The sequence below is a fragment of the Setaria italica genome, chromosome IX (genome assembly GCF_000263155.2).
Source record: "Setaria italica strain Yugu1 chromosome IX, Setaria_italica_v2.0, whole genome shotgun sequence".
Lineage (NCBI taxonomy): Eukaryota > Viridiplantae > Streptophyta > Magnoliopsida > Poales > Poaceae > Setaria > Setaria italica.
Genome location: NC_028458.1, coordinates 2791640 through 2806635, shown reverse-complemented (window position 1 = coordinate 2806635; position 14996 = coordinate 2791640). Strand labels below are relative to the sequence as shown.

The 14996-nt window shown below is 48.8% G+C and overlaps 2 protein-coding genes across 2 annotated transcripts in view; both read right to left on the bottom strand.

Annotated features, from left to right (window-relative positions):
• Positions 1 to 1552: 1552 nt before the first annotated feature.
• Positions 1553 to 6408, bottom strand: LOC101782668 (hydroxyproline O-galactosyltransferase GALT6). Its single transcript, XM_004981322.3, has 8 exons — positions 5544 to 6408; positions 5089 to 5312; positions 4704 to 4991; positions 4501 to 4629; positions 4227 to 4400; positions 3779 to 3886; positions 1996 to 3649; positions 1553 to 1910 (listed from the first exon to the last, which is right to left on the bottom strand). The coding sequence occupies exons 1-7, from the start codon at positions 6301 to 6303 to the stop codon at positions 3440 to 3442; spliced, it is 1893 nt and encodes a 630-aa protein (XP_004981379.1). The 5' UTR covers positions 6304 to 6408; the 3' UTR covers positions 1553 to 1910; positions 1996 to 3439.
• Positions 6409 to 14639: 8231 nt separating this feature from the next.
• LOC101785795 overlaps positions 14640 to 14996 on the bottom strand; it is a gene marked incomplete in the record, with an annotated part of 7608 nt that continues 7251 nt past the window's right edge. Inside the window, 2 exon segments of the mRNA XM_012842851.2 lie at positions 14640 to 14752; positions 14824 to 14977. Coding sequence (XP_012698305.1) covers positions 14955 to 14977 — 23 coding nt within the window.

The window sequence follows — 14996 nt, the reverse complement described above, 5'->3', positions numbered from 1 at the left end:
AGGCCCGGGCGGCGCGCGGCCCGCCGGACCTTGCCCGGGGAGGAGGCGCGGTGGGGGCGGAGGTCCCGCCGGCGCGCGGCTGCCGGAGCTTGGACGGGGAGGAGGCGCGGTGGGGGCGGATGTCCCGGCGGCCGGGGAGGAGGCGCGATGGGGGCGGAGGTCCCGGCGGCGCGCGGCTGCCGGAGCTTGGACGGGGAGGAGGCGCGGTGGGGGCGGATGTCCCGGCGGCCGGGGAGGAGGCGCGGTGGGGGCGGAGATCCCGGCGGCGCCCGGCCCGTCGGAGCTTCGACGGGGAGGACGCGCGGTGCGAGCGGAGGCCCGGGCGGCGCGCGGCCCGCCGGAGCTTGGTCGGGGAGGAGGTGCGGTGGGGTGGAGGTCCGGGCGGCGGGCGGCGGGCGGCCCGCCGCACGCCGGGCGGGGAGGAGGCGCAGGGGTGGGAGATGGAGATCCGGTGGGGTGCGGTAGAGAAGAATGGCAGATTGGGCGAAATTTTACCGGATGAACATGGGTAAAATGGTAATTTCTCCATCTACAAGCTGCTAAAAGCTATCCCGCTCCAGCTTCCGGGATTTTGAGAATCCAAAAATCCAGATTGTGGAATCTGCAGCAGAATCCAAGCTGATTGGAAGCTGCACAGCTTCTGGATTCCGGATTCTCAAAATCTTTCTGGATTCAAACGGGGCCTACGAAACACTGGTAAGGTCAGCCTGATTTCCCTGTCTAGCTGCGACGACTTTGCGCTTCAGACCCAGTCGCCATTCCTGAATGACTTTTCACACGAGATTCTGATTTCTTTTTTCACGACGGTGCCTTAGCATATATTTCATTAAGAAGAAAACAATTTACAAACAGATCTTGATGCAGTCAAGCAGAACTTGACCAACACAAGAACACAAATGACTAAATGTAGAGAAATAAAAAAGAATATGAAAAGTACAACCAACACAAAGCCGGCAAGCGACCGAAACAGCGACCACAACAAATTAACAGCAGAAGAAGCACGAAGTGAGGGGAGGACACACCCACCCCAACAACCCTAACAAGGCTACCTTAAGAACTGAGCCTGCAAAAAGATACATCATCACCAAAGAAGTATAAGGAGAGCAAACTCGAAGCACACGACCACAACGGCAAAGCATCCGTCAGAGAAGAACGGCGGCAAAGCATCCGCCTAAACCAACCAATGGTGGCAAAGCATCCACCTAAGCAGCAACATGGCGGCACAGCATCCGCCTGAACCAACCAAAGGTGGCAAAACATCCACCTAAGCAGCAACATGACGGCAAAGCATCCGCCCTAGCAAACAGGGGCAAAGCATCCACCTCACAGAATGATCGTGGCGGCAAAGCATTCGCCAAAAAGGTATCAAACTAAGCGACCATGGTGACGATGGACAGCTTGCTATATCCCATATTCAGATTCAGGTTCAGGGAAAACGCCCCGACAACTGTTGGTAAAATGGATGAACAAATGGAAACTGCATTGTGGGAACGCCAAGATGAAGAGAATGCCAGCACAAGTTTAAACAAGAAACATTTCGTCAATTGGAGGATAGTAATAATTCTCATAGCCGTCGTGTATTAACATATCGCTGCACGCGACAAGGTACTAACCCAAACTGGCAGTTCGTTTCGAGGAGAGGAAACAAGGTACACAAGAGTTGACAGATTGCACAGCACAGACACAGAGAGTGAAGAAAACTATAGTAAGAAAACAAGAGAACTGGCATCCATGATAGCAAATAAGAAGCTCCGATCATGCATACGCTAGAGTTCATAACTCGGACTGATGCAATCTAGGTAGCTGCAAGCTGTCCATCTTGCGTTCCTTGTTCAACCATTAACATGAAGATAGCGGCGAAAATTAAAAGGTATGTGGCTCCGATCAGGAAACGCACCGCTGCATCAAATCTGTCAATACAGGAGAAAAAAAGACAGATTAGTGGGATCACTATGACGTGTGCGTAGATTCTTATAAAACATTGTGCATACTTACCCTGGGCTTTCTTTGCATTGTGTCTTGGCTTGGAACTCTCGAAGCAAATGGATCAGCTGTTCCTTCTCCTTAAGACACTTCTCACTGTCAGAGGAGCTGGGGCTTGGTCCACCATGCATCTGCAGCAGCAGTTGGAGCAGCTCTCCCTGTTTATACACAATTTGGATCCACAATCTTAGAACTCTCTGGTTCTCTTAGGATAGGGGCAATTTGGATCCACAATCTTCTTGAGTACCCTTATCAAAACACCATCTAGTGATAAGAATAAAGCACGAATAATTTACTCCCTCCGTTCTTAAATATATGATATTTTGAACTAATTAGCTTCTCCTAAACGTCATATATTTAAGAATAGAGGGAGTAGTTTATTAACAACCACCTGCAAAACTCTGCAATTTGCACAGGATTCTGCTCCAACACACAAATTACAGGCGTTTGACACATACTAAATGTTGCCTTTACCTTTATGTAGTTGCATTCAGTATTCACGTTGCTAACACCTGCTTGCAACGCGGCTAATTCATGATGGACAAAAACATAACTTGCTTTACTAAAAAAGAAAAAGGTTATTCTATAAGTATAAAGAAGGGTTCAATGTTTTTTAGCAGAGACCGAACTGCCAAGAACATATGCTACTTTAATATCCAATTCAATCCTATATACGAAGATATTAAGAAATAACAAAAAAGTACTAATATAGAAAGGAGGTTTAAATCGAAAAATCAAGAAGCGTAAGATAAGCACGTCGAAATTCCTAACATCTCTATTATAACCTAATAAAAGGACCGGGAGAATGTAACTTATCTGTAGATCCGGGAGTACCCGAGGAGAAGTGGCGCGCTGATGACGGCGCCATTGGCGGCAGGTCTTGACGTCCGCCGTCAAAGAGCAGCCTTGGAGAGAGGAGGGCAGTAACCGGGCGCCCACCAACATCGGTGGCTTGCTGCAGCTCCAGCCATCGCCGACTGCCAAATCAATCTTCCCCCCGAAATCTCGCTCTCCTCCCTTTACTGATCTGTTATTATTTCGACAGCTTTATTGATCTATGTCCCGAAACTGGGACGAGCTGACGGGGACATTCGTGGAAGATCGTTCGCTTCCACGTGGTCCCAGCGAATACGGATTTTGAATGTTGCATGGCCTCACAAGATGATATACGCGACTGAAGTTCAGAATATGACATATACAGAAACAGTTGGTATACAACACAGTTACATAAACCATCAGGCTCCTATCCTATCGAGGTCAAATAAATTTGACATGTACAAAAACAGTTTTAGGAACATGGATCTCCGGTGTTAGCTTCAGCAGCTGAATCAACTACTGACCAAAAGAATGAACGAATAGATGGTAACAAGGTCCACGGTGTTGCCTTAACTCATCCTTGGTGTTGCCTCTCGATGATCCCAAACACGCAGTTCGGACAGGGATGTGTTAGCCGTTGTCATCTCACGTCGCAGCATTGAGCGCTTCCTGCTTGCAACTTTCTCCACAAGCAAATCATGTGCTGCGGGGATTGGTAGTGTGCGGTGAAGTAACCGTCGAAGCAACCAGGCTGGTAGAACCTGACATCATGCAAATACTCTACAGGCTGACGAGTAGTATTGAACTTCTCAACCCACATGCCCATATTGACATCTTCCATCTTGAATAGCTGTGTAAAGGGGAAAAAAGCAGCCATTAGAAATCACTCATTGCAGACTCCATTGTTCAGAAAACAACAAAGCACTATTGCTGTATTCAATGACAAGAGATAGGAAGAGGGTATAACTGCTGTACTTACTCTTAATGCATTGTTATCAAACTCGGATAAAATGTTTTGAGCGATATCTGATGAAATCACGTAGCCAGGCCCATTAGCATAAGGAGGATATGCTTCCTCTGGCCATTCCTGTCAGAAGCAGAAAAAACTATATCAAAGTTATGTAATGTGGTATCAAACACTAAACTGAAATGTAAGAAGAAAAGAAGCCAGCAATTTAAGGTTTTATGAAAAACATTGGTCACCATAACAAATTATGCAGCTATGCCAAAGTGTAAACCGTATTGTGATATTAATGAGACTAAAAATGGGCTCATCCCGATGACCTAACAACTAATATGTTGAATCCATGCTACTTCAGTAACCTAGCATAAGGAAGACCACATGAAAGGGTTTCCTCTAGCTTTTTGAAGGAGCAGCACACTGCACATACAGAAACTATTTAACTCTACATAAAATAGAGTCTTACCTCATATGTCACAGACCATTTCCCCGATCGTAAAGGCCTGTGGTAGTAGTTTATATTTCCCACATACATGCTCTTCCCACTTTGGACCTTCTTTACTTGATCTAAAACGGATTCGATTCTGACAAATGTATCATCATCGCATTTCATTATGTGTTTTGCAGGAACAACCCTCACCTGAAAAATTATTGTAATATCATCAGGATTTTAGGCAAATGAAATTAAAGCTGATAGAGAAAGTAAAACAAATTCATCCACAGAGATCCAAATTACGCACCCCATACTCGACAATGGCAATGGTTTTCAGAACAACAAGGTCATAGTGATCCATGAATGGCACTATAACAATGTCCCCAAAGTACTCTGCCTCCTTCTTCAGCTCTTCATTTACCTCCTTTTTTCCATTCTGTGAAGTGTTTTTATTTTATTAGAATTTGCACGGGAAAGTATTACCCTAATAATTCAGCTGTCAAAACTTACCAGAGCCACAAAGAAGCGAGCAACAACATTAGATGATCTCCTAGTAGAAATCATCCATGACTTCCGAACAGCCATACGCTCAGCAAAATGGTTAGTAGCTGAAAGGATGCCAATAAAAAGCTCCACGGGTTCAGTTGGCAAGGGTGAGGCCTTCCACTGTTCAGACATCTCGAGATAACTCTGTGGAGCAAAACTAGGAGGTGAATTGGGCAAATAATCAGCGAAGACGGACTCGATATCAAGGTCTCCTTTCAAAGACAATTCTGTTGCATCCTCCAGATTGTAACCCTGTCAAGCAAACAATTAACCACCATTAGAAAATTAAATCTTGAGACAGCATTGAAACAATTTTTAGCAGTTTGTACAAGGTACCATAGCTACTCACAGTGCGGTAAGGGAACGATGTAACATGCCGGCCATCAACATTGACATGGTAGCCTTCCAGACCAGCTGTTATTGTTAAAACAAATTGCTTGCCCTCTGCAAATGGGTATGGCCAATCGATGCTCGGCCTGCCAATCAAACGGTTCAACCACAATTTCATCCTTGACTCTTCTGACTTGCTGTAATCATCCCGGATCCATTTCTCACACTTCAATTCCCCGTCAACTGAAAGGTCAATACCATAACTTGAGCTTCAAGCCAATTTACAAAGGCAACTTTCGGAGGTGCACATTCGTGAAGATAAAGAAATCCTTATCTTTTTCGCGTCGAATTGAGGAAACAGCTACCACATTCGGGCACTTTTTTTTTGCTAACAATGAACGCTAATTTCCTACCCAACGAAGCGGAGTGCACGAAACAAAGCATGGCCGAAGAGAGCAAAGCAATCGAGCTCACCAGTATCCTCGCCCGGCCGTGACGCGAACCCCTCGCACCGCTGCGGCTGCGCCCACTGCATCCTGTAGCAAGTGTTGAGCTCGATGACGGGGCGGCCGCTGAAGTCCCCGCGGATCCTGGGATTGAAGTGCAGCACCCTGGGCGGCTCCTCCCCCTGCACCGCCTTGGTGCCGAGGAGCTCGACCATGAACTGCGACACCATGACGGGGCCGCCCCCCTCCCTCCGCGCCGCCCGCGGCCGCGCCACCACCGTGACGCGCGACCCCACCGCCATCCCGCACGGCAGCTCCACCGCCACGCCGCTCGCGAGCCGGACTCCGGGCGGCGCCGAGACCGTCGCGGGGCATGAGGCGGCCGCGGACGGGGACGGCGAAGGGGAGGAGGAGGACGGGGAAGCGGAGGGGGAGTGGGAGAGGAGATGTGCGAGGTGGGGCCGCGCGGCGGCGAATGCGGCGGAGGCTGAGGCGTCGATGGAGGAGGAGGAGGAGGAGGAGCTGGGGCGGTGGAAGCGGACGGAGGAGACGGCGAGCGGGGCGCGGCGGGGGAAGGCGGCCTTGTGTGGGCGGAGCGGGGAGGATGAAGGCAGCGCGGAGGCCGCCGCCTCGAGCTCGCGGCGGCGGGCGCGGTGCGTGGCGGCGTTGGCGTGGCGGGGCGGCGCGGTGGAGAGGGCGAAGGAGGGGAGCTCGAAGAGGAGGAGGAAGAGCAGGTACGCCGCCGCCGCGGCCAGCAGCGCGAGGCGGCACGCGCGCTTCGGCGGCATGGCGCGGCGGGGTTCGCGACGGTGGAAGCAAAACCGAGCAAGGCCGAGGAGCCCCGGAGCCGAGTCGTTCGAGTAGCCGTTTGGGGACGCGTGCGCGGGCTTTGCCAATGCCCCCTCCCAGCCAGAGCCAGCCTACTTTTAACGTGGAGGAGGAGGACCGGGCGTTGACGTGGCGTATATCCGTGTGGGTTGGGTGTTTAAAGACCGGACCGTTGCGGTGGGGTGGGGGCAGGCAGGAACGCACGCGGCGGTCGTGATCCCGACCCGACGCCGCGGCTGCAACGGCAAGCCTGCCGGTGCAAGCGGGTAACGGCTTTGTTTCGGTTCGGTTTCACCCATTTCTGGGTCGTCAGCTACCCGGCGAACCTGAAACCCTGTGGCTGTGGCTGTGGCTGCAGTTGCAGGGGCTTGTTGGCGCACGCGGAGCGCTGGGATTCGGAGTGTCAGAGCGGACGTTGGCAGGTGGTCGAGGTTGATTTTGGACGACGCGGAGAAGGAAACAGCAGCCGACGGGGAGCGACACCGACTTGAGGCAGGCGAGACTAGCCAGCCGTGTCAACTGGGTCGGCGCGTGTGGAAGTGGCCGACGGCCGATGGTTGGTTGGTTAGGCTTGAAGAACGCGACGCAACTCTCACGCGTTCCGCAGGGTCGGTGCGACCCGGCTCACGGAGTCGCGCGACTCGGGGTGCCAGTGCGATGCGCGCGCCGGCGAACTGGGGTCATGTTTAGTTGTCCAATTTTGAAGTGTTAAAATCACTGTGATAACACTGTAGCACACTGTAGCGTTTCGTTTGTATTTGTAAATTTTTGTCCAAACATTAACTAATTAGGCTTAAAAGATTCATCTCGCAAAGTACAATAAAACTGTGCAATTAGTTTTTAATTTCATCTACATTTAATACTCCATGCATGTACCGCAAATTTGATGTGATGGGAAATCTTCTTTTTGCATAGTGTCAAAGTTGGGATTTGGAGGTGAACTAAACGAGGCCTAAACTCGTGGTCTCCACCTGCACCTGCGCAGGCCGGGTCGGTGATAGCAGAGCCGCCGGTCTGTCAGCGCAGCCCGGCGGCCGCCGGCGTTGGCTATCATTGCCCGCAGCCCCATCCTCGGAGTCGCAGACGCCCACCGCCCGATCCTTGATGCGGTTGGGATTGTTGTGCTCTAAGGGGGTGTTTGGGAGGCATGGGCTAAATTTTAACCCCTGTCACATCGGATGTTTGGACACTAATTAGGAGTATTAAACATAGACTAATTACAAAACTAATTGCACAACCCCTAGGCTAAATCGCGAGACGAATCTATTAAACCTAATTAGTCCATGATTTGACAATGTGGTGCTACAGTAACCATTCACTGATGATGGATTAATTAGGCTTAATAGGTTCGTCTCGCGATTTAGCCCAGGGGTTCTGCTATTAGTTTTATAATTAGCTCATGTTTAGTCCTCCTAATTAGCATTCGAACATCCGATGTGACAGGGCTAAACTTTAGCCCCTGCTATCCAAACACCCCCTAACATGTTGGGGATAGTGCTAGGGCATGAGCGGGGGATTGGTAGCCGGGACGGGCCGACGGGGCTTCTCGATTCCGGCGGGGAGGATGTGGCAGCAAGGAGCGAACCCGAACCAGGGGCTACGTGCAAATTGTAGGGTCCTAATTGCAAATAATCGGATCACGGCTATTGATCGTGATCCAAATTAGGGTGTCATGTGTAAAACGTAGGGATCTATATGTAAATATTTGGATCGCGGTTAATAATCGCGAACCAGACCGGGGGTCACTTTGAAATTATTTAGCGCCGGCCGCCGGCGACATCGCAACCTGCGAGGTCTCATCCCGCGCTTACTTCCGTCAGAACCACGGCACCGCCCTCGCTGCCGCGGCCATGGCACGTTCGGGGATGCTGCTCGCCGCCGAGTTCAGATGAAGGACGGCGACGGCGCCGCCGCCGCCGCGCCTTTAATTCAGGGCAGGCCGACTTTCCACCGAGCGAGCGAGCAGCACGTACGTGGCTTACTGCGCAGCTGGACGGAGGAGCGCTTCGGCCCATGCGGTAGCGAGATTCCGCTGTCCTCGAGGTGGCGGCCGCGCGAGCGTCGCGGAGGCGGCGCGTCGTCGAACACAGCGGCGCGCCGGCGCCTGTCGATCATCCGGAAACCCGGAAACACTGGCAATTCATACTTGCAGTAGGGGATCACCGCCGGCGCGGCGGCGGTGGCGCAACACTGTCCGGAGATGTCGAGACCAAGCTGATCGGCCCTCAGGAGTCGGGACACCACAGTTGAATGGTCGGTCGATCGGTTTCCTTTCAACGACTAGCATGATGGTGGGTAGCAACCCCCGCCGTGCGCAGGAGAACATTTCCGACCCAAGCCCGTCCGTGATTCGTGAAAACTCATTGCAATGATCCAATGGCTGGGCAGCGGTGTTTTCATGAATGATGAACCGACCCCTATTCTAAAGATTTTCAACATGAAAGTGCAAACATGTCTGTTGGACGTCACCAGTCTAGTCGAGGTGCATGGGATTGTTGCTATCCGTGACGATGAGGACTATTGCCGTAATTATTTTTTCAACCGAACCTGAGAAAATCCACTTGATGTCAGCCTTGTAGGTAATCTATGCCTTTGATTATTCAAGATTATGCACTGGATAAAGTCATAGAGTATGTAGTCATATATTCCTGTTCCTTGTACAATTTCAGACCGATGGATATCTCTGCTTATTGAGCCCAAGAAGAGGCATGTCTATGGAATTTAATTGCCTAAGTGAAGTGGATATCAGAATGAAAGCAACAGGGGATGATGATACAGACGACCAGACCTTGGCTGATGGATGCATGAATACACTTCGCCTTCGAAAACTGTTGATTAGGAGGTTGCAAAGTAACAATCTGCAATTTCCACAAGTCTGCGGAAAGTGTAGATTCAGGCACAAAGATCCATCATCACTCTCAACGTAAACGGCAGCGATAAGCAAGCTGTTATTTACATTCAGTTCGGTAACTTCCATAGTCTGATTTAACTATGAACATGCAAAAACAAAACAGACAGCCTTCTGTCACGCTCTCTGATCGTCGTATGGGCGCAGGCGAAGACGGCGGTGACGGGGTACGAGCTGGCGGCCGGGCACATCTGCCGAAGCCACCCGGCAGGCTAATCTCCCTGCCCGGGCCCACTGATCCGGCGAGCTTGTCTTAAGGATGAAGCGGTGAGGTCTCCCATGCCGTCGACCGGTGGTCCTCTCTCCCGCCGAGCCGTCTGCCTCCCCCCATGGGACGCAGCTGAGCTCCCGCACCTGCTCGACGACTGAGGAGGACGATCCAATCCCTGAAACTCCAGTCCAACGCTGGAAGAAGGTACCCAGGGGGTGGACGGTATTTCATTTACCGTCCACCCCAGGTCGTCGCCGCGCCGCCGCCTCCTCTGCCCGCCGTGGCTCACCGGAGCGCCGCCGCGTCATGGGCGTTGATTGAACCCCTTCCCTTCCTCCATGCCGCCTTTCCCTATGTCTCCACCAGCTTCCATCGGCCATGGCCACGGAGAGTAAGAAAGAAACAAGAAACAGAGTCCTGCAGCTCCTTGATCACCACCACGTGATTCTTGCTCAGCAGCAGTAGGCACCATCCAAAGATGCGTCGGAGAATCGCCAGCGAACGAGCGGAGCGAGCCGATGCCGGCGCCCCGCCGCTCAGCCGTTCTGTCAGTCTTGAACGACTTGATGTGGGCACGTGGCCCGTCGATGCGCCGCCTCCTCGGAGTTGTGAACGGGCACCACCCGGTCCTTCCTTCGGTTGGGATTGTTGGGGATAGAGCGTGAGGGTGGGATTTCGTGCGGGAGCGGGACGGGGCATGGCGATTCCGGCGGCCAGGACCGGACCCAACCAGGGGGCTATGTGCAAATTCGAGGGAACTAATAGTAAATAATCGGATCGCGACTATTGATCGCGATCCAAATCAGGGAGCTATTTACAAATAGTACGGGGGTATATGCAAATATTTGAATCGATCCAAACCAGGGTCTTTTGCAAATATTCCGGCGCCGGCGACAGGGCAACCGGCGACGTCGCTGAATGAGAACGAATGCCAACTCGAAGCTGATCCGGCGAGCTTGGGGGAGAGGAGTCCGGCGAGGGGTCGAAGGTGGCATCCATGACAGCGGAAGCGATCGGAGGGGATCGAGAGGCGAAGGGATTGGTGAAGGATTCCTCGAACCCCATCTGACACCATGAATGAGAACGAATGCCAACTCAACCACTGTTCTATTGATGTTCAGATGTATATAAGGTACATACATGTACAGCACGTCTTGCCAACGGAACAATAACTAACTACAGCTAAAAGAACGGGTCAAGAAAAATACAAGGACAACGTGACATGGTCAGTTGATAGACCTAGTCATTCGCTAACAGTCGCGTCCAGCGCTTGCTTCCCCGTCAGGTTCACGCACCGCCGCCGCCATCCCGCCCCCGCGCCCATAGCGCCCGTGGACGGCGACGGCGCCGCCGCCGCCGCCGCGCTCCAGGGCACGTGGCTTGCCGCGCAATTGAAAGGAGGAAATTCCGATGTCCTCGAGGTAGCGGCCTCGCCGGAGTCCCCAGCACGGCGAGGCGTTGCGTTGTCGAACACGGCGGCGCTGGCGGATCATACGGAAACTCATCGACGACAATTCGAGCGTGGTGCATGTCCTGAGCCTGAGCGCCGATCACCCTGGTGTCTCCTGGTCTCCACTTATCCGGCCAGTGTTCCGCCGGCGACGCCGCGCCGGTGGTGACCTCCTACAACTATAGATTGCCAGTGACTCTTTGCACATTTTTTGTTAGGTCCATCGGTTCGATTGGAGGGCGTACGTGCTCCTCCCTCTTTTCTCCAAAATAAAATCGCACTCGACCTTCAATTTCTCCCTAATCCACGCATTCATCTCGATCGCATACCCTAGCCCGCCGTGGTTCGTGATTTCAGATTAATGAAGGTAATAGAACATGGCAACATCAAATTGTTAGATCAATTTCTGTACAATTTTACGTTTAGTTACACCATCTACCTTTCGAAAATGGGAAAAATAAGAGCAAAATCAATGCATCATTATGCACCAAAATTTCAAGAGCCGTCAATGGAGAAGATTCCTCAGTTAGAACAACCATTTCAATCAGTAGAAAAGTCAGCCTCAACAAAACTGGCATTTTGGTCTAGGTTGCTGCTGACCCTTGTCTGGATATCAGGAGACCAAGCCGCAATGCCTTCTGCTTATAAAGCTTGTACGGATTTTTCAACATTTCGATACTTGCTCTCTTTGTACTTGACAGAATAACACGAGCAATGCTAAATAAATCCCCTTTCTCCAACGCAAACTGCCATTCCCTTGGTGTGACATCGAACCAATCCTTTCTTGAAGATACAGTTGTCTTAACCTCCACATACTCTGTGAAACCTTCGCTGTGTGTGATAACAATGTCATAAGGTAGTCCGGTTTCAATCTTTTCATTCATCCACCTGACATTGTTGGATCCTAGTTGCTCAGCAAAATGTTTGTGGACCAGTTCTTCACCAAGCCTCCCTGTTTTTAACTGGGTTGCATCTGGAGGCAGCCTATTCCTATCTTCTATAAGATTGGCCATTTTCTCGTTGAAATTTGTTAGCTCAACATGGACTGTTGGGCTTGAACTTCCAGCCTCCACGTCGAGATAAGTAGGTGCACTGGAAAAGTCAGACATCATCATCTGAGGCTCATCGAGGATTGTGGCTGTACTATCTCCAAGTAATGTAGTTTCGGGCCTTGCATTCTCTTCTATAATCCAATCCCCGTCAAGATCAACAGAAAGCAAAGTATCTTCGGTGTGTCCACACAGAGCAGGCATGCTTAAGTCTGATGAAGGTCCAGCATCATTCACCTTTGCCTCTTGCGTGCATGATTGATGGCTTATGAGAGGTGTTTTGAAGACAGGTGCTGTTCTCCAATGATTAAGAGGCCAACTTGAAATCATCACTGGCGCCTTCTGATGATTGGGAGCATTGAATCCACACACAGGTTGGAGTTCAACCCCTTGGGGATCAACTTCTTGGTTGGCTGGACTTTGGTTTGCTGCAGACAAGGAAGAGAAGGACCAGACAGCTTCGTGCTCAGGTAACTCGGGCACATTCTGATTATTAATGATAAAAGACTCTATTTGCTCAGCAGGGGTGCCTGATCCTGCCATGGTTTTTATCATGTGTAGAAAGTTTGCAAAATGCAGATCAGGGGATCCATCAAAGAAAATCCTAGAAAGTTCCAAAAACACTGAATGTGAATCAGCATCTTGTGTAGCGTATAGAGTATTTCCCTGCAAACCAATAACATGTCAAATAAAATGAAGGCAGAGGAATTAAGCAGAGCAAAACTTTAAATTTGTACATCATGCATTGACAACCAAGAGGTATGAAGCTCATGTAGAGAAGACAAACAATAAGATCAATGACGCTAGAGTAAAATACACTCACAGAATAGAACAATAGATACTAACCTGCAAAAGACAATGGCATTTGAATCTTTTCTTAGAAGAACTCTCAAGTCCTCTCAGCACATACTTGTGGAATAACTTGTCAACAACAACTACTTGCAGATTGCTAAGTTTCATGATCTCGTTTTGCTGGAAGTTGATATAAGTATCTTTATGCATCTTATAGATGTACCGTTGCATATATGGCAAAAGCCAACAAATTAAAGAAACCTTTTCTCTGTTTTCTGATGTACCATAAAATATTGCTTCTCGATACACAACCTATGTAAAGGTAGAAAAGAGTGATAAGAAACACACAGAAATATAGCTATAACAAATTTACTTCAATACATATTACCCTGCTTGGGCTCAATATATCAATTAGATGAATAAAAGAAAAGGAGCCTATGCATAGTAAAATAAGCACTCTTAATTTACTAAGTAACACGATTACATCATTCTGCTATAACTAAAAACTATTTTAAGTTGGTCTATTTGCACTGTGCCTGAACTAGAACTTTCTGCTGCTAGCGAACAGATTAGTATTACTAATAAATGACTAATGAGCTATCTTCATCCAAAGGAACACTACAAGGTCTGGTAAGATGAACTGTTATTGTCAAAATTACAGCATAAACTCATATTAAAGCGCCGCTGTATTTCAGCCATTTTTTCACTATAAAGGTTTTCAACAAAGTTACAGCCACAAATTAAATTTTGTTGAGGTTCCTTTTCCATTTTACTTTGCACAACTTTACACTTGCCTTGTTAGCACTGCCCCTGTTGCATGAGGAGAAGACTAAAAAATGAAGACTTTGAAAACCATATAAAGATGTCTATTACCTTAGAAAGTGCTTGGATACCTAAGCTTTTCATTAAAGCAGCAACTCTTCCATACAGCATTTGCTTATCCTCAAAGGAAAGGTCACCAAATTGTATGAAGTTAACATCATTAGAATTTTTAAACTGTAGCTTCAACTCATCATCATCTACCCAACAAACAAGGCCAAAGGAAGGATGTAGAGAGACCCATTTATCAACTGTGGTGGGCAATATTGTTGTTTCTAATTTCTGAAGAGATTCTTTCAAGTACAATATATCATTCATCTTGTCACTTTCGGAATGCCAATCATTAGCCCATCTCACAAATACACGAAAGACCTATATATAACATGAAAAACAAGAGATAATAAATTAAATAACCTTGCAAAATACAACCGGCAAAACTTGTGGTTTCTTCAGTTCAGAATGATTAAAATCATAATTAACTGGAAGTATCTACTTAACACTAAGCTACAAAAATATAGCCATGCATTAAAGATACTTACATGGTTGGCTGCTTGTGAAGGCAATGCAGCGGTTGACAGTTGTATAAGCATCTCAACATAATTTGATGTTTTTGGTACCTTTGGTACAGCACATGCCTCAGTAAAGAATTCACAAAGGCTTGGATAGGCTACAGATAGCATTCTTCTTGGGAACATGCTTCTGCTTTTTGTTGCAACGAATTCCTCTGTTATTTCAGAACAGCCTGTTGGGTCATGCCAATATAGGTCTTTTGGTGGCAAAAACTTCCCAGGAATAACCTCGCTTGACCGAGGACGTTGTAGTGGTGTAAATATAGAGGGGGATGACAGGAACTCCCGTTTAATGTCAATCTTCAAGTCTGCCACACCTTCTGACAAGAAGGTATAGAATTTGCACATCTGGCTCATACTGAAGAAAAGGGAGGTTAACCCATATATTAACAAACAAAAGGAGGAAAGGAGAAAAGGACAACTACTTATGCTTCTAACTTGCAAATCGCATAATGTTTCTCTGACTCAAATATAATCTAGATGGAGAAACTCTATTACCTTGCACTAAAGGGAACCTGTGATGTTATCCAAGACTTCAGGACCATCAAAGCATCACAGTAGGATGCCTCTGTTTTGAATCCAATGTCCTTCCTAAGTGAACTGCTAGATACCTGCTCCGCAAAGGATTAAGGTGAGGTGACTGGTAAATTCTGGAACAATTTCATAAGGATAAACTACCAACCTGTGGTACAGCATATGGTGCCACACTACCAAAAAGAGAGCGGACATTTTCAAAATCATAAAATAAATCTGTTGCATAATGAAGATCCTCATCCATGCTTGATGCTACCCATTTGAAGCTTAGAATAGACTTCAAAAATGATGACTCAACTGTTCTGTCACACCACAATGCGG